Source organism: Dasypus novemcinctus, chromosome 7 (assembly GCF_030445035.2).
Source record: "Dasypus novemcinctus isolate mDasNov1 chromosome 7, mDasNov1.1.hap2, whole genome shotgun sequence".
Classification (NCBI taxonomy): domain Eukaryota; kingdom Metazoa; phylum Chordata; class Mammalia; order Cingulata; family Dasypodidae; genus Dasypus; species Dasypus novemcinctus.
In genome coordinates, this window is record NC_080679.1 from 42986926 (window position 1) to 43006186 (window position 19261).

Consider the following 19261-nt stretch of genomic DNA (forward strand, 5'->3'; position numbering starts at 1 on the left):
TCAGAATTAATTATCTTTCCCTATAAGCTTAGAACCTTCACCAGGTCTTCTTTCACCCCTAGACATCAAGATTGTGTAGTCTTTTTTAAAATCAAGATCATGTTATTTGGCCAGAAGCACGTTACTAGGGTAACAGCAATGGTATTCAATCCAAAACATTTATGGAGCTTTTGTGACGAGTAAGGCCCGGAAGGGGACAAAAGAAGTATCAGTTCTTGGCTCAGCCGTGAGAAACTAGCTAGGTGTCGGAGAGGGAGAAGTCCGGGCTGTGAGTATCTTCCCAAACACTGAGACTAGGGGTCGTAAACTTTTCCCCTGGAGGACGGCCTCAGGATTGAGAAGCAGGGCTTTGTCCCCAAGGAACTGGCGATACTGTAGTTAATCCACAAGCTCTACAACCAGTAAAACAGCTCCAGGCCCCTCTCCGGTCCCCCGCCCCCGTCCAGTTCCCAGACCCGTTTTCCCGCCTCGCCTTTCCGCTCTTCTTCAGCCCGCCTCCCCGCACGTAGCGGAAGTGACGCTAGGCGTAGCGGAAGTCGCTCTAGCCGCCGTGTTGTGCTGTGGGGAAGAGAGACGGGTTTGTAAGCCCCAGAGCGAGGTTCTGCTTGCCCGTGGTCGCTGCTGTGCGGAGACCCGGGGGTGAGGCCACCGTCACCATGTCTGATCAGGTATGGGCTAGGAGCCGTTTGACGGCGGTGGCTGGGGCCGCCCCCGACAGGTTCTCCTGCCGCTAGGTTGCGGCCGGGGATGGAGGCGCGGGGGATGGGAGCGCGGAATGGGGGAGGGGGCGGCCGTCGGGGACTGGTCCGGCGAGGGTGAAGAGCCGAGTAGGGTCAGAGCTGCCTCGGGAAGCCGCGGCCCTCCAGGAACCGCCCCGCCCCTCTCCGGGCTCGCCCATGCACTCCTGATGGCTCTCGTCGCTGCCTCCTTTACGTCGACCCTCCTCTTCCTCCGGGGTCTGCCAGGTGCAGAGTCCAGCTTTCACCTCTCTGAGAGAGTCCCTGGGGGCCGTCCGTCTCCCTCTCCGGAGGACAAACTGCCGAAGCAGGGCCCTAGGCCCCAGTTATGTAACGGGGAGAGTCCGTGACTGGGAGGCTCAGTGGCTCTGAAAAGTGGGTGGACTACACTTTTGATTCCATGGCTTTGGATCGTTTCGGAGTAAGGGGGCGGGGGAGGGGAGGAGACATTGTTTGGTGCTGCTGGGAACCAAGAAAGCACTGCCCTCTTCGGATGATTGCAGCTAGGGCCGAGCCACCGCTACTCTGCTTTGGATCTTTTTCCGTGTGGGGGTGCAGAGCTGTGGCCTCTTTTCTTGTACTTTTCCTTTTTCTTACTCGGGATTGGTTCAGCAACTCTCCAGTTGTAACAGAGCACTCAGAATAACCATGAAACAAAGTAGAACAAAACTGCCAGAACAACTCAAAAAACCATCTGGATGTAACCTGAAGATGACTGATACCTCTGAGGAAACGGATAAGAAAACTTTGTGTATGTAGAGCAGTTGCAGAACATTTGCAGAAAACCGTCTTAGGGCGATGTGCTTCCTCTTAGTGTTAGTATTACGAATTTACTTGGGATTTGTACTCTTTTAGTGATCGATTTTCCAATTTTCTTTGGTCATTTTCTCCTACCTCTTCTAATTAACTACATTTGTGACTAGTTTTTTTTTTTTAACTCTTTATTTCGAAATAATTGTAGGTTCATAGGAAGGTCCAAAGAAGTGCATAGGTCACTTACACTCTTCGCCCAGCCTCTCCTAATGTTAACATTTTTTGTGGCTAATTTTTAATTTAAGGTTTTTGTCTGGTCTTTGTTTTGTTCAGATGACTTTGACTTTTAAAAGAATTTTTCTATGTTTTACCTGATTAGTGATAGTTATTCAGAAAATTTGCATTCAATTCCATGATGTACTTGAACTTAAAATTTGACACTTGTTCCCTTGGCTTTTACCCCAGTTTTGTACCATTTGCTGAGAGCAAGGGAGGCTTTTGCAGCTTTGTACTACTGTACAAGAGTTGTACATACACTTTTTAAAGTAAACTAATTTAGATTAGTTTTGGATGGCTCTCCCTACTAATCGAGATTAATTCCCAAGTTGGTATGGGAATGGCATTTTAAGCATTTCCCTAGATAGTTGTTTACTTTGTTACCAGGGAGGAAAGAACAGGTGTAAATGCTTAGTTTCATCAGCCTTTTATGTTGATGTTAGAAGTGGCTAGGAATCATGTCAAAATTTTCTATAATAGTCTGATGAAAGAGTAATATGCAGAAATAATTATAAATTTTAGAAATTTTTGCTCCAGTTTGAAGCCAGTTTATTTAAGACAGACGTGATGGAGAAATAAAGGACCTAGGATACAAACTGGTGGCAGTAAGCCTGAGGTTCTTGAGACTCTTTTCAGGGGGTCATTGGGGCCAAAACTATTTTCATGATAATGCTAGGACATTATTTGTCTTTTCACTTTCATTCGTTCGTGAGTGTCCAGTGGAGTTTTCTAGAGACTATATGACCAGTGATAATCACAGAAGGTTGAAATGTAGACACGGATGTGAGAATCCAGCTGCTTTCTATTAAGCCAGACATTGAAGAGATTTGCAAAATGTAAAAATGCCACGTTTCTCATTAACTTTGTTTTGAAAATGTTTTTTAATATGTTATTTGTAAACATGTACTGGGTTTATTTTTATTTTTAAATGAATAAATGCTTTTAAAAACTTTTCAGTTTCAATTTCTAAGACTGTAAATCTTAGTGGATATAACCAACATTTCAAAAGAATTGTGGAATTCTAAGTAATTTTTAACACTGTTAAGAGTTTTAAGATAAAAAATTTTAGGAGCTGTTGTGCTGGACAAAGTGGTCAATATTATTAATAATCAACACCCAGCAGGAGTGAAATTTTGGGTGCTAAGGATTTATAGAGATATAAAGCTGAGTCCTTACCTTTAAGAAGCTTATATGGTAAACAGATGTAGTTCAAGTGGTTGAGCATCTGCTTCCCATATATGAGGATGAGGTCCTGGGTTTGATCCCTGGCCATGGTTCCTCAAAAAAAAAAAATTATAAGTGGGAGAGAGCAAGAGTCTCAGTTATTGTTATTACTGTGTGAAACTGAACCACTGTCCCCAGAAGACAACCATAATTTAAACCAAGTTCTTTGAGAAAGATGTGGGAAGCACATGTGGCTCAAACATCAAGCTCCCACCTACCACATTGGAGGTCCTGGGTTAGTTCCTGGTGCCTCCTAAAGAAGATGAGCAAGACAGTGAGCTGTGTGACGGGCAGGTGCAGTGAGCTGATGCAACAAGGAGACACAAAGAGTAAAGACAATGAGAGACACAACAAAGCTGGAGCTGAGGTGGCTTAAGCGATGGAACATCTCTCTTCTACGTGGGAGGTACCAGGTTCAGTTCCCAGTGAGCAGACACAGAGAGGACATAGAGCAGACACCACGAACAGCGGGGGGAATTAATAAATAAAATCTTAAAAAAAAGATGTATTTTCTGAGGCTCCTGTCAGGTAATTGTTTAGTGCTAAGATACTGAAATTGACTAATAATTTCAGATTAAAACAGGTGGACATTAAATCCAACCAAGACTTTGGTGGGTTTTCCATTGGCCAATGAAAAATAATTATTTTTGGAATTTGAATGAAACACTTTTTGTAATTTCAAGTACAACACTATGGTGGATTTATGGGCTGTTAATAAATAATCCTCTAAAACAGTTTCTAAACCTGAGGTCTATAGACCATAGGAGACTTAAGGGTTTAGTATCCATTGAAATTGTATGGAGTATTTTGTAACTTTGTGCATGTGTGTTTTTTAGGGAGAAAGTCCATAGCTTTCATCAGAAGAACATGATCCCTCAAAAAGATTAAGTACTATCCTTTAGAAGATTTATTTCTGCCTACTCCCTCATTGTTTGCATTTGCTTTGTCTGCTTGTTGTGTGCTGGTCTTCTCTGGAGGCACGGGAACCGAACATGGGGCCTCTCATCTGGGAGGTGCCTAATTGCCTGAGCCATCTCTGCTCCCTGCTTTGTTTTGTCTCTCATTGTGTTTCTTCATGTCTCTTGTGTTATCTTCTTTTTTTAAAAAAAATATGTATTTTTTAAAGATTTATTTATTCATTTCTCTCCCCTTCTCCCACACGCCGCAGTTGTCTGTTCTCTGTGTCTATTTGCTGCGTGTTCTTCTTTGTCTGCTTCTGTTGTTGTCAGCGGCACGGATATCTGTGTTTCTTTTTGTTGCGTCATCTTGTTGTGTCAGCTCTCCGCGTATGTGGCACCATTCCTGGTCAGCTTGCACTTTTGCGCTGGGCGCCTCTCCTTACGGGGCGCACTCCTTGTGTGGGGGACACCCCTGTGTGACATGGCACTCCTTGCACGCATCAGCACTGCGCATGGGCCAGCTCCACACGGGTCAAAGAGGCCCGGGGTTTGAACTGCGAACTTCCCATGTGGTAGATGAACGCCCTAACAACTGGGCCAAGTCCACTTCCCATTGTGTTATCTTCTTGTATCAGCTTGCTGTACCATCCTGTCATGTAAGCTCACTGTCTTGCTTGTCTTCTTTAGGAGACAGTGGGCACTGAACCTGGGACCTCCCATGTGGTAGGCAGGAACTCAGTAATTTGAGTCTAATCTGCTTCCCTAGAGCAGGAGTTCTTAACCAGGAGTCCACAAAAGGGTCTGTGGAAAGATTTCAGGGGTCCGTGAGCTTGAATTGAAAAAAATCAACTCGATTAGATGTCCAACATGATATGCATATTACCTTGACAAATACTATCCTACAGTTTGTTGTTCTTATTCAAGATAAACTACAGTCTGTACATTGACATGTCTTTAGAAAATAAAATTTAACTTTCCTTTATTTATTTTTTAAAAAGATTTATTTATTTATTTAATTGCCCCCCCTCCCCCGGTTGTCTGTTCTCTGTCTTTTTGCTGCGTCTTGTTTCTTTGTCCGCTTCTGTTGTCATCAGCGGCACGGGAAGTGTGGGCGGCGCCATTCCTGGGCAGGCTGCACTTTCTTTCGCGCTGGGCGGCTCTCCTTACGGGTGCACTCCTTGCACGTGGGGCTCCCTACGCGGGGGACACCCCTGCGTGGCAGGGCACACCTTGCGCGCATCAGCACTGTGCATGGGCCAGCTCCACACGGGTCAAGGAGGCCCGGGTAATGTGACCTTAGTATGATTTTTATTTTGATGTAGTGTGTTCTGAATGCAGTGGATAACTGCCTACAAAAAGGTTGGTCAAAAGAAGGCAGAGGGAAGTGGATGTGGCTCAATTGATAGAGCATCCGCCTACCATTTAGGAGGTTCAGGGTTCAAACCCAGCGCCTTCTGGCCCATATGGTGAGCTGGCCCACTCACAGTGTTGCCGCATGCAAGGAGTGCCATGCCACGCAGGGATGGCCCCTGCATAGGGATGTCCCATGCGCAAAGAGTGCTCCCAACAGTGAGAGCTGCCCTGTGTGAAAAGCGCAGCCTGCACAGGAGGGTGCCACACACAAGGAGAGCTGATGCAGCAAGGTGACGCAACAAAAAAGAGACACAGATTCCCAGTGTCACCGAGAATGCAAGCAGACACAGAAGAACACACAACGAATGGACACAAGAGAGCAGACAGTGGGGGGGAGGGAGGGAGAGGAGAGAAATAAATAAAAAATCTTACCAAAAAAAAAAAAAAGATGGCAGAGATGGTTTTCTGATACTGTGGGAAAACTCAAATTTCCAAATGTTTGCCAAAAATGACTGTTTGAACAGATGTTGAACTGTGATAGGTTATGAGATATTAACATGGGAAAGTTATAAAATTTAATTTTGAATAATCCTAAAATTTAATTTAAAGACATGCTGATGTTGAGTGTCATAAAACTATCTGCCACTACACTCTGAGAAGGGTCCGTGGTTTTCACCTGACTGGTAGAGGGGTCTGTGGAACAAAAAAGCTTAAGAACTCCTGCCTTAGAGCCAGACAGAAGTCTGATTAGGTGGCCTCCTTTAGCCTGATCTCACCTTGCAGAAAAGCAAAGCACTTATAAAGAACCAGAAGCTTAATTCCAAAAGGGGAAGGGTAATTTGTACAGATATTTTCTCTCCCTCCTTCATATACAAGTTTGTAGTGTTTCTTTTCTGTTCTAAAATCATCAGAGGTATCTTGGACTTCATCTTTAGTTAAGATCTACTAATTGTAAGAATTGGATAACTGATTTGCTTCATGTGCTAACTCAAACTGTAATAGCAAGGGTTCCCACCATCTACCTCTGAGAGGGTGGGCTCTCTTTGGCTTTCTTCTTATCTTTAGTCAAGGATTTGGAGGCATGTAATTGTTCTGGTGTTCTTTTGCTGCTACCCCCCAAATTTAGTGGCTTAAAACTACAGCAGTCTTCTGATTTCCATGTAAGTCTGCAGTTTGGGCAGGGCTCTGTGAATAGTACTCATCTCTGCGCTCATTGGTGAATGGGGCCTCAGCTAGGATGATTCACATCACTGGGGATTAAGGCAGGGATGGGTTCTTCATATAGTCCCAGGTTCTCTCTAAATTGGTCTCACCATGCATTCTCTTCAGCATGGAGATCCCAAGTTATTCACACTTAGGGCAGCTCAGGGCTCACAGAAAGCCCTGGGTGAAACTGCAAGTCTTTTTTTTTTTCCCTTGACTTTATTGAGATATAATTCACATGCCATGTAAGTCACCAATTTAAAGTATACAATTCGGGCGGCGGACTTGGCCCAGTGGTTAGGGCGTCCGTCTACCACATGGGAGGTCTGCGGTTCAAACCTTGGGCCTCCTTGGCCAGTGTGCAACTGCCCCTTGCTCAGTGCTGATGGGTGCAAGGAGTGCCGTGCCACGTGGGGGTGTTGCTGCGTGGGGGAGCCCCACGCGCAAGGAGTGCGCCCAGTAAGGAGAGCTGCCCAGTGCGAAAGAAAGTGCAGCCTGCCCAGGAACGGTGCTGCACACACGGAGAGCTGACACAACAAGATGACTCAACAAAAAGAAACACAGATTTCCGTGTCGCTGACAACAACAGAAGCGGACCAAGAAGAACACACAGCAAATAGACACAGAGAACAGACAACCGGGGTGGGGGGAGGGGAGAGAAATAAATAAATAAGTAAATCTTTTTTTAAAAAGTATACAATTCATTGCTTTTTAGTGTATTTACAGGGTTGTACAACCATAATGAAATCTAATTTTAGAACATTTTGTCTTCCCTAAAAGAAACCCTGTATCCATTAGCTATCACTCCCCAAACCTACTCTTAGTCGTAAGCGACCACTAATGTACTTTCCATCTCTAGATAGAACATTCCTGAACATTTCATATAAATGGAATCATATCTTGTGAATGACTTTACTTAGCCTATTGGTTTCAGGGTTCATCTGTAAAGTGACTAGGTATTTCATCCCTTTTTATTGCTGAATAATATTCCAATTTCTGGACATATCAAATTTTATTTTTGCATTCATCAGCTGATGGACATTTGTTTCCACTGCTTGGTTATTATGAATAATGCTGCTTTGAATGTTTGCGTATAGGTTTTTGTGTGGACATATGTTTTCATTTCTTTTGGATGTATACCAATGTGTGGCATTGCTGGGTCATATGATAACTCTGTTTAATTTCTTGGGGAACTGTCAAAATATTTTCCACCAGCAGTGTATGAAGGTTCCGGTTTCTCTACATCTTCACTAACACTTGTTATTATCTGTCTTTTTTTGTTATAGCCATGCTAGTGGGTGTGAAGTGGTATCCTGTGCTTTTTATTTGCATTTTCCTAATAATTAGCAGTGCTGAGTATCTTTACCTGTGCTTACTGCCCATTTATATATCTTCTGTGGAGAAATGTCTGTTTATCTCTTTGGCCCATTTTTAAAATTGGGTGGTTTGTCTATTATTGAGTGTAAGTGTTCTTTATATATTCCGGATGTTAGTCCCTAATCAGATATATAATTTGCACTTATTTTTACAGGTTGTCCTTTCACTTTCTTGGTTGTTTCATTTGCAGCACAATATAAATTTTGATATAGTCTTATTTTTTTGTTGTTTTTGCTTGTGCTTTTGGTGTCATATTTAATAAAATGTCGCTTAACCCAAGGTCATTAAGATTCATTCCTTTGTTTATTTCTAAAAGTTGTATAGTTTTAGTTCTTATATTTATGCAAGTCTTCTTATTACTTACTTTTGTAAGTCACTTCTGCATTCTTTTGGCCAAGCAAATCACTAAGGCCAGTCCAGATTCGAGGGAAAGGGATTCATACTCCATTTGTCAATAGGAGGAGTACCAAAGAATTTGTAGTTATCTTTAATCTACAGCATTATTAATTGTTCTTCTTGGGTTAGGATAGCATTATTCCCTGCAGTGTTCTTTTATAGCTCTCTGTTGTTAATGTTTACTGATCTTGGTAACTGTTATCTTGAGGGAACAGGAGAATAAGGTGAACTAGTTGTGTATTAAATTCATAATTATATATACTCTTCATATCATAAAATAGTATAGAATTGCTCAAATAGTTTCTGAGTAAGTAGCAATATCTATATTAACCATTCCATGCCCTAGAAGAAAAATGATATAGTCTATCTTCTCTCTGGATGTATTCTCTCTTCTCTCTGATAGACATGAAGTGCTTGCTGCTAGTGGATGTTGCATACACAAAGATTGTAAGTGCCACCTAAGCAATATTTAATAGTATTTTTTTTCTCGGTTTGAATTGACTTTATTATTTTGTAAATGTCAATTTTACAAAGTGCTTTACAGCTAGTGACCACATCCTTTTTGGAATATTTAATTGTATTTTGAAAACTATATAATTATCATGGTTAGAACACTTAATGAAGGTTAGTTGAGTAGTTCAAATCTCAAAACTAAAGCTGTTGCCAAACATGTCATGGCATCTTTAGCACTCATAGCATTTAGGATATCACTATTATATCTGTTAATATATAGTGCTGCAGTTATTTATATATAAATATCTTTCTCCATTTGACTGTTTGCTTTTGACAGAAATCAGACTTTATCCTTTTCTTCTGTAGTGCCCAGCCTGATTACCAGCATACTTAGTAAAAGTTTTTTGAATGAATAATTCTACAAATATTTACTGAATATTACTGTGTTCTTTCTTGGCATCATTTTAGGCCCTAGAATTGGAAGATTGCCTCAAAAGCATGAAACATCAGGTATCTATTAATGACAGACTTGGGACGATAGCTTTTTTATTTCTTTTTACTTATGTCCAAGATCTTATCATTTGCTTCTTCTGGGACAATGGGATTGTTATGGATAATTTTCTCTTAAGACATCGTTAACGTTCTGTTTTGGAATTTCCTGAAATTGTAATTTGTTTTTGGTAGGTAGTTCTCTGATATTCCATTTTTAAAGCAGAGTCATGTGGATAAAGTTCACATGGATTCTATTATTGAGCACCTTGGGATATTCACATAACATGATTTGTGCCTATTTAAAGATGTGTTGTATTTGTGATACTTTTATATTTGGCCATTCTTTTTGTATTTGATTGCCTTTACTGAACTGATGTGTTTCTGACGGAAACAACCTGAAGGAAGGAAGGGTGGAGTTATGTTCACTGTACTTGCTGCTCTCAATGACTAGGGCCAGTTTTGTGTTTTTTTTTTTTTTTTTTAGAGTTCTTACCCGAAGATTAATATTCCTATAAAAAAGTGCACATTCTAAGTTAATTTTGACTGTTTTTATACACTATAACATTATATAAATGGAATTATACACTGTGTACTCCAGTGTCTGACTCCCTTTGCTCAGCATTTGTGGCAGTTTGGTATTATTTATGAATTCCAAAAAGAGATATATATTATGTTTGTAAACTGGTCTATTCACCTGGGCATGCTACCTCTTTTTGAGTGTATTAAGTTCAGAAGCTTCACTTTTACTTTTTAAAATCAAGATTAGGGGGAAGCGGATTTGGCTCAACTGATGATTGGGCATCCACCTACCACATGGGAGGTCCAGGGTTCAAATCCAGGACATTCTGACCTGTGTGGTGAAGCTGGCCCACGTGCCGTGCCATGCAGGGGTGTCCCTTGTGTAGGTGAGTCCCACATGCGCAAGGAGTGTGCCCCGTAAGGAGAGCCACCTATGCGAAAAAGGTGCAGCCTGCCCAAGAGTGGCGCTGCACATGTGGAGAACTGACAAAGCAAGATGATGCAACAAAAAGAGACACAGGGGAAACAGACTTGGCCCAGTGGTTAGGGTGTCTGTCTACCACATGGGAGGTCCGCGGTTCAAACCCCGGGCCTCCTTGACCGTGTGGAGCTGGCCCATGCGCAGTGCTAATGCGCACAAGGAGTGCTGCGCCCCGTGGGGCCCCACGTAGGGGAGCCCCACGCGCAAGGAGTGCACCCGTAAGGAGAGCCGCCCAGCGCGAAAGAAAGTGCAGCCTGCTCAGGAATGGCTCCGCCCACACTTCCCGTGCTGCTGACGACAACAGAAGCGGACCAAGAAACAAGACGCAGCAAACAGAGAACAGACAACGGGGGGGGGTGTGTGGGGTGTGTGGGGGGTAAATAAATAAATAAATCTTTAAAAAAAAAAAAAACAGATTCCCGGTACCTCTGACAAACAATACAAACGGACACAGAAGAACAATAGTGAATGGACACACAGAACTGCAGGGGGAGGGGGGGAAAAGGAGAGAGAAATAAATAAAAAATCTTAAAAAAAAAAAATCAAGATTAGGGCTTTCATTTTGCTGTGTCATTAGGGTGTGCAGGGTTGAGTCTCTTGCCCTCTCTCACACAGATGTAGACAGGAAAAGTACATACACAGAGAAGATACACAGAGGATCCTGCTGTCCTGAAAGAGAGAAAAACCTGATAGTTTATAGCTGACCTTGTGAAGAGAACAAAGCAGCTGAGCCTAGAAAGAAACGCATCCCAGAAGAGAAAGGAACTCTATGCTAGCCTACAGCTGAGATCAGAAGAAACTGGGACCACGGAACCTTAAGAGGAAAGAGGAAGTCTGAACCTTTGCAGACATCGCCTGCCGTCTTGCTTCAACACATGGCAACAGACTTTGACTGAGGAAGTACTTCTTATGGTACCTAGGTTGGACTCTAGGACCTTGTAACTGTGAGCTTCTACCCCAAATAAATAACCCTTTATAAAAGCCAACATATTCCTGGTACTTTGCATCAGCACCCCTTTGGCTTACTAATACAGCTTTGTTTTGGAGATTCATCCGTATTGTATTGTATGTTCTTAAATATGATTCCTGACTTGGAATCTATTGTGTGATTGTAACACAACTTACTCATTTTTTTTTAATCCCCTCCCGTGGCTTTTTGTATGCTCTCTGCTCTCTGTGTCCATTCACTGGGCGTTATTCTGGGTATTTATTTAATTTCCCCTCCCCTTTTGCGGCTTCCTTGCTCTCTGCTCTCTGTGTCTGTTTGCTGTGCCTTCTGTGTTTTTGCTTGTCGTCCTTTTTTTTTGTTGTGTCACCTTGCTGAGTCGGCTCTCTGTGGCACCTGTGGGCTGGGCAGCTCTCCGCAGGAAGTGGGCTGGGCAGCTCTCCGCAGTAAGTGGACGAGCCTGCCTTCACAAGGAGGCTCTGGGACGCAAACTCAGGGCCTCTGATATGGTGGATGGGAGCCCAAGTGATTGAACCACAGCCACTTCCCATCCATTCTTTTTTTTATAAGGAGGTACTGGGGATTGAACCTGGGACCTCATACATGCGAAGCAGGTACTCAACCACTGAGCTATACCTGCTGCCATATCTATTCTACTATTTTTTTTTTTTAAGATTTGTTTATTTATTTCTCTCCCCCCCCACCCCAGTTGTCTGCTCTCTGTGTCTATTTGCTGTGTGTTCTTCTGTGACCACTTCTGTCCTTATCAGTGGCACCGGGAATCTGTGTTTCTTTTTGTTACATCATCTTGTGTCAGCTTCCTGTGTGTGCGGCACCATTCTTGGGCAGGCTGCACTTTCTTTTGTACTGGGCGCTCTCCTTACGGGGCACACTCCTTGCGCACATCAGCACTGCGCATGGGCCAGCTCCACACGGGTCAAGGAAGCCCGGGGTTTGAACTGCGGACCTCCTGTGTGGTAGGCGGATGCCCTATCCATTGGGCCAAGTCTGCTTCCCCTATCCATTCTACTTTTAATGTATATTGAGGTAATTTTAGTGTGAGCCAGAAGATATCTATTTACAGCCCCTCTCTGTCAGTTATGATAGCTTTTGGAATGAATAATAGAAAACCTGATATTTAGTAGGATGAACAAGTATGATGTTTATTCTTATGAAACAAGATGTATAGTGGTAAGGAGCTCAGGAATAGTAAGGCAACAGTACAATACCTTTAGACTCCTAGCTTTCTCCTCCATTTTTGATAAATGTCTTTTACTTTCACTCTTGTCTTATGGACACAGGATGGCTGCTTTGTTCTGATTTCCAGATGGGATAAAGGGGAGGAACAAAGGGAAGATGTACACCAAAAGCTTACCAGCAAAAAGTATGTTGCCTTATGATCTCTTTGACCAGTATAATATGTGACATAACCACAAGGGAAGCTGAGAAGTATGTTTTTCTAGCTGGTCAAATTTAGGCGTTCCTTCATAAGGCCTCTTTTCCCCTTCTTACAAAGGAAAGCCTAAATGTTGTCTGCCAATACTTTTGGATATAGTCAGGCCAGTTTATTTTAGGCTCTGTGCAAGCTTGTCGTAGTCTAGGTGTTGTTTTTTTTTAAGATTTATTTTTTTATTTGTTTCTCTTCCCCTCCCCCCCATTGTCTGCTCTCTGTGTCCATTTGCTGTTTGTTCTTCTGTGTCTGCTTGTATTCTAATTAGGCGGCTCTGGGAACCGATTCTGGGACCTTCTGAAGTGGGAGAGAGACAGTTTGCCACCTCAACTCCCTGTTTCTGCTATGTCGTCTTATTTTCTCTCCTCTGTGTCTCTTGTGTCATCTTGCTGCACCAGCTCTCCACGTCAGCCAGCACTCTTGTGTGGGGTGAATTTCCTGCACTGGGGGGCATTCCCACGCAGGGTGGCACTCCTGCATGGGGTGGCATTCCCGCATGGGCTGGCACTCTGCGTGGGCCAGCTTGCCACATGAGCCAACTTGTTCTCACCAGGAGGTCCTGGGCATCGAACCCTGGACGTCCTATATTGTAGATGGGAACCCAGTTGGTTGAGCCACGTCTCTTTCCCTGTAGTCTAGGTTTTATACAACCAGTAGAACTGTCATTATAATTTTTGATTCTTGAGAAGTTATCTGTGCATATCTGGTGTTTTACCACAATACTAAGGTTGAATGTAAACATTCAGAAGGCTCAGTGTCTTAACAGGGTATGTGACTTAAGCCTTGACATGATGGAGATAAATCTCTCATATCTATTCCAGATCTCTAGTACTATATTAGTACATTTTAACATATGCAGTATGAACATGAAAATATACATGCATTTTTGTGTTTTTAGAATTGTGGTAAAATCATTAAAGTATGAGAATAGTGATTTTATAGTAATTCTGTTTTTTTTTTTTGTTTTTTTTAAAGGTACAGGGGGCTGGGGATTGAACCTGGGACCTCGTATGTGGGAAGCCAGTGCTCAACCACTGAGTCACATTGGCTTCCTTGAGTCAGTTTTTTTTTTAAAAAAAAAGATTTATTTATTTATTTAATTTCCCCCCCTCCCCTGGTTATCTGTTCTTGGTGTCTATTTGCTGCATCTTGTTTCTTTGTCCGCTTCTGTTGTCGTCAGCGGCACGGGAAGTGTGGGCGACGCCATTCCTGGGCAGGCTGCACTTTCTTTTCACGCTGGGCAGCTTTCCTCACGGGCGCACTCCTTGTGCGTGGGGCTCCCCCACGCGGGGGACACCCTTGCGTGGCACGGCACTCCTTGCGCGCATCAGCACTGTGCATGGCCAGCTCCACACAGGTCAAGGAGCCCCGGGGTTTGAACCGCGGACCTCCCATATGGTAGACAGACGCCCTAACCACTGGGCCAAAGTCCGTTTCCCTGAGTCAGTTTTTTTGTTTGTTTTGCTTGTTGTTTGTTTTTGTTTTTTCTGGAGGCACTGGGAACCGAACTTGGTACCTTCCACGTAGGAGGTGGGCGCTCAACTGCTTGAGCCACATTTGCTCCCTGTATCTTTTAATAATAGATATAAGTATTAGAATTATCTTGTTTAATCCTTGTTGAGCTTTCTTCGATAGGAAATAAAATGAAAGAAAATGATGTATTTTTTATGAAGCTGTTTCATTATGGGAAATTTAAATGTGTATATAATGAACCTCCAGGCACTTGTCTCTTGGCTTGTTTCATCTGTATTCCTCTACTCTCCCCTTCATTTCAGTCTCTTACATTATTTTGAAGCCAGTTCCACACATTGTATCATTTCATTGGTAAATAATTCAGTGTGTATCTCTGAAAAATAGGGACTTCTTCTCTTAACCATGATACTTTTACTAAATCTTAAAAAATTAACAGGGGGAGAGGCAAGATGGTGGCAGAGTAAGGAGCTCCAAGAGTCAGGGCATCCTACAGTGCAGTTAATAATCACCCAGTACTATCTGAGGAACCTGTTTGGGGAGCCCAGGAGATCAGAAAAGCATCCTCCAACATCCCTGGAAGAAAGGAAGGAGGAGACTACCCATTTGCAGTGAAGATTCATGAGTAGAGCATCCCATGCCTCAGGCCAGTGTGCATTCCCTACTGGTTGTGCAAGACGATTCAGGAGCTATTCCCTGGTGGAGTTGGAAGCTCCATATCCTAAAAACAGAGTAAGAAGAGGTGGTCGGGCACTGACTTAACCTACTGATTAGTAAATTTGACTGACTAAAGTCCAGTCCTAAGAACAGCTGAAGTTTGAATCTATTCAAGTCAGAAAGAGGCTGGTGGCCTCCATTTTAACTCCACCCCTGGAATGAGGGGATGTGGGATTCACTGAGAATCACAGTGATGGCAGAGACTGGCTTTTTTCCACTGAGGTCGATTGCAGCCCTAGCCTAGGCTCCAGACCCACATGTAGCAGGGAGAAACCTGGGGGAACATGCATCAGCCTCTCTGGGCCACTGTAGGGGCTTTTGGCCTGCACAGACTAGATTGTTGGGCACCTTTGGCTCCATCCCCATCACCGATAGAAGGGGGGGAGTGTTTCTCCAGCCTTTCTGGGCAATTGCAGGAGCTTTTGATCTGCACGGACTGGATTATTGGACACTTCTGACTCTATCCCCACCTCCTGAGAGGATAGGAGGGGTGTAGTGTTTTCATAACCTCTCCAGGCAACTGTAGGCACTTTTGGCCCCCATTGACTAGATTATTGGGCACTCCTATGGCTTCATCCCCAACCCTGACAGGACAGTAGGCACAGAGCTCCCTCAGCCTCTCCAGGCAACTGCAGCAGCTTTTCGCTTGTGCAAACTAGATAGTTGGACACATCTGTGGCTCAACATCCCTGCACCTGGGAGGGGAGGAGGGGATCCAGTGCTTCCTCAGTCTACCTGGACAACTGCGATCAGTTTTGATCTGCATGGCTTAGTTTGCATGCCTTACCTGTAGCTCCATCCCCACTCCAGGCAATAGAAAGTTCTAGACTAAAGAGAGAAATTGCGCCCAGAATAAATACAGCTAATAAATCAGATGCTGACACTCCAACAAAAAATTACAATCCTTACCAAGAAACAGGAAGATAACGACCCAGTCAAAGGAACAAGTTTAGCCTCCAGATGACATAAAGGAGTTGAGACAACTGATGGTAGAGGTTCAAACAAATCCCCTTAGTACATTCAATTGAGATGACTGAAGAGATTAAAGGTATTAAGACACTGGGTGAACACAAAGAAGAATTTTAAAGAACCCATTGAAAAATTGCAAATCTTACGGGAATGAAAGGTACAATAGATTATATATACAGTAGATGCATATAACAGCAGATTTGAAATGGTGGAAGAAAGGATCGGTGAGCTTGAAGACAGGGGCTCTGAAAGTGAACATATTAAAAAGATAAAAGAACAGAAAAAATTGAACAGGACCCCAAGGGAACTAAATGATGGGAATAGATCCTACAAACATACATATCATGGGTCTCCCTGAAGGAAAAGAAACGGGAAAAGGGATATTTGAGGAAATAATGGTAGAAAATTTCCCAGCCCTATTGAAAGACATAGGTACCCATGCCCAAGAAGCAAAACATTGTCTGTCTGAATAAATCCAAATAGACCCACCCAGAGACAGATACTAATCAGAATGTAAAATGCCAGTGTTAAAGAGAGACTCATAAAAGCAGCAAGAGAAAAGTAATTCATCATGTACAAGAGATGCCCAATAAGATTAAGTGCTGATTTCTCAGAAACCATGGAGTCAAGAAGTTAGTAGTATGATACAGTTAAGATACTGTAGCAGTTTGAGATAGTTAAGAATTTTAAAAATAGATGGTGGATTATGTTTGTAAACTTGTCTGACAAGTAAAATTTATTTAATTATGATTAGGGCTTTGACTGGACCACGTCAATAGAACATTGATCCTCACCCCTTCGTGGGTGTGGCCTCACAGATCAAAAACATGACAAGAGAAAAGTGTTGGAGTCTTGATGTTGGAGTTTTGAGCTGAAGCCCCAGGAGGTAAGCACACAGAGGAGCTTAGTTGTGAGGAAAGAGAAGCAAGTCCTGGGAAGAGAGGAACCCTGAACTTGGAGAGAAGAAAGCCCTGGGAAGAGAAGAACCCAGGAATGACACACATCGGCAACTATCTTGTTCTAACATGTGGCAAAAGACTTTGGTGAGGAAAGTAACTTATGCATTATGGCTTGGTAACTCTAAGCTTCTACCCCAAATAAATACCCTTTATAAAAACTAACCAATTTCTGGTATTTTGCATCAGCACCCCTTTGGCAGACTAATACAGATACTGAAAGAGAAAAACGTCCAGCCTAGAGTCTTGTATCTGACATGATTGTTTTTCACAAATGAGGGTGAGTTCATAATATTCACAGGTAAACAGAAACAGAATTCGTAGCCAAGAGACTGGCTTTGCAGTAAATACTAAAGTTTGTGCTGCAGCCTGAAAAGGAAAGCCCGGAGAGGTTTGGAAGAGAGTCTAGAATTGAAGATTATATCAGTAAAAGTAAATAAAAGTGTTAAAAAGGGAGGTGAAAATAAGATATGACAGATAAAATCCAAAGGTTAAAAAGAACAGCAAACTAATTCCAAAGCAAGCAGAAGGAATGAAATAAAATCAGAGCAGGAATAAATGAAATGGAGAACAAAAAATGAAAGAACAAACAAAACCAAAAGTTGGTTCTTCAAGGGTATTAACAAAACTGGGAAACCCTTAGCTAAACTGGCAAAGGAAATAAAAAGAGAAGATACAAATAAAATCAGAAGTGAAAATTGGAACATAACTGCTGACCCCAGAAATAAAAGAACTCATGAGAGCATACTATGGACAGCTGTAGACCAAAAAACTAGACAATGTACATGAAATGAGAAAATTCCTAGGAACACGAACAACCTACATTGACCCTAGAATAAAAAGAAGACTTTAACAAACCAATCATGCTCGGAAATCTGCCTTCCCCACAGCAACTAGAGTGCATGAACCAATCAGCCTCGCTAAATTAGCATAGCCAGTGAGCTGCTTGCATGTCGCCTCACGGTCTATAAAAGCGACTACACTTCCTCAATAAATCAGACCTGCGCCACCAGCCTGCGTCTACAGAGCTGTTAACTGTGTGTTGTCTTGCTCTGTTCGTCCTTACCTCTTAGGGAGCGGAGCCACTGTACGGCACCGCAACACTGCTCTCCCGCATAAGAGGTCCTAGGTTCAATTTCCATTGTCTCCTAAAAGAAACAAGGAAGAGGAACACACACAATTACAAACAGTGAGGGGGCGGGGAGAAATTTTAAAAATCAGCATGATGAACCACATTAATAAGAAAACACATTCTCATCTCAATGCAGAAAAGGCATTTGACAAAATACATCACCCTTACTTGATAAAAGCACTTCAAAAGACAGGAATAGAAGGAAAACTCCTCAAAATGATAAAAAGCATATATCAGAAACCCACTGCCAACATGCTATTCAATGGGGAAAGGTTGAAAGCTTTTTTAAGATGGGGAACAAGACAAGGATACCCACTGTCACCATTGTTACTGTGCTAGTAAGTTCTTGCTAGAGCAATTAGGAAAAAAATTCATGACATTCAAATAGGAAAAGAAGGAAGTAAAATCTCACTATCTGCAGATGACATTATCTTATATTTAGAAAATATTGAAATGTGTACGTCAAAGCTATTTGAACTAATAAAGGAGTTCAGCAAAGTGGCAGGATACAAGATCAACCTGCAAAAATCAGTAATGTTTTTGTACACTAGTATGAAGAATCTGAGGAGGAAATCATATACCTGCTATCTTAACTGAATTTTATAATCTTCTGTTCCTGCATGTGTTCTATACCCACTTGCATTTTCAGGGCATTTCCATACTCACACAGAGGTCCACAAGAGTCAAGCAAGTGGGCGACCTCACTTTGGGATTTTCCTTGTGGATACCACGCCTTGGCTCATACTTTGTTCTGGCAAATCCTGCCAACTACGCCAGTTGTTCTGAGTATAGCAAAGAGCTATATAAAATGACAGCTTTTTGCTGAACTGAGAGGGATTTGTCAGCCCAAAGAATGACTTGGACAAGTTCAGCTTGGTAAGTAAGTAAGCATTTATTAGGGAGCTTATGTGGGGCCCTTATCCTCAGCAGTGGAAAGAGAGGTGATAGTGCTGAGCTCAATGGCACTTGCCACAAAACCGGAGGGGTCTATTACAGTACATGTCTATGTGCAAATGGGGAAGGCAGGTGAAGGGTAATGTTATTACCATCACAGAATGCAGTGATACAAGATTTTCTGATCAGTCACAAGTTCACAGCCCAGTTCCCACAGCTTGCTTTTTAACTACTCAGGAATGGAGAGTTGCTGCAACTGGAAGGGGAAAGAACTGGAAAGGATGGGGGAAAAATGCAAAGTCATAAATGCCACAGTAGGTGTCATGATCCAATATACAGGTCGTTCTGAAAAGTTCACAACAAAGCTCCTAGAGCTAATAAATGAATTCAGCAAAGTGGCAAGGTACCAGATCAGTACTAAAAAAATCAGTAGTGTTTTTCTGTAAAAGCAATGGACAATAAGAATAACATTCCATTTACATAGCAACTTAAAGGAATCAAATATCTAAGAATAAATCTAACCAAGGTTATAAAAAACAGAAAACTATGAAATATTACCAGAAG

The 19261-nt window shown here is 42.5% G+C and overlaps 1 protein-coding gene and 1 long non-coding RNA gene across 4 annotated transcripts in view; one reads left to right on the forward strand and one right to left on the reverse strand.

Annotated features, from left to right (window-relative positions):
- The first annotated feature begins 522 nt into the window (after window positions 1–522).
- The window catches only part of SUMO1 (small ubiquitin like modifier 1), a 50399-nt gene continuing 31660 nt past the window's right edge, over window positions 523–19261 (forward strand). Inside the window, exons 1-2 of one of the 3 annotated variants that reach the window (XM_004458874.2) lie at window positions 523–668; window positions 9140–9181. In XM_004458874.2, the coding sequence (XP_004458931.1) occupies window positions 657–668; window positions 9140–9181 (54 nt within the window). In that variant the 5' untranslated portion in view covers window positions 523–656. Of the gene's footprint in view, window positions 669–8608; window positions 8666–9139; window positions 9182–19261 lie in introns of those variants that run through there. The other 2 variants (XM_004458876.3, XM_004458875.2) reach the window with 2 other exon arrangements.
- Window positions 14432–17816, reverse strand: LOC131279155 (uncharacterized). Its single transcript, XR_009186503.1, has 2 exons — window positions 17738–17816; window positions 14432–14750 (listed from the first exon to the last, which is right to left on the reverse strand). It is a non-coding gene; the product is annotated as an uncharacterized lncRNA (long non-coding RNA).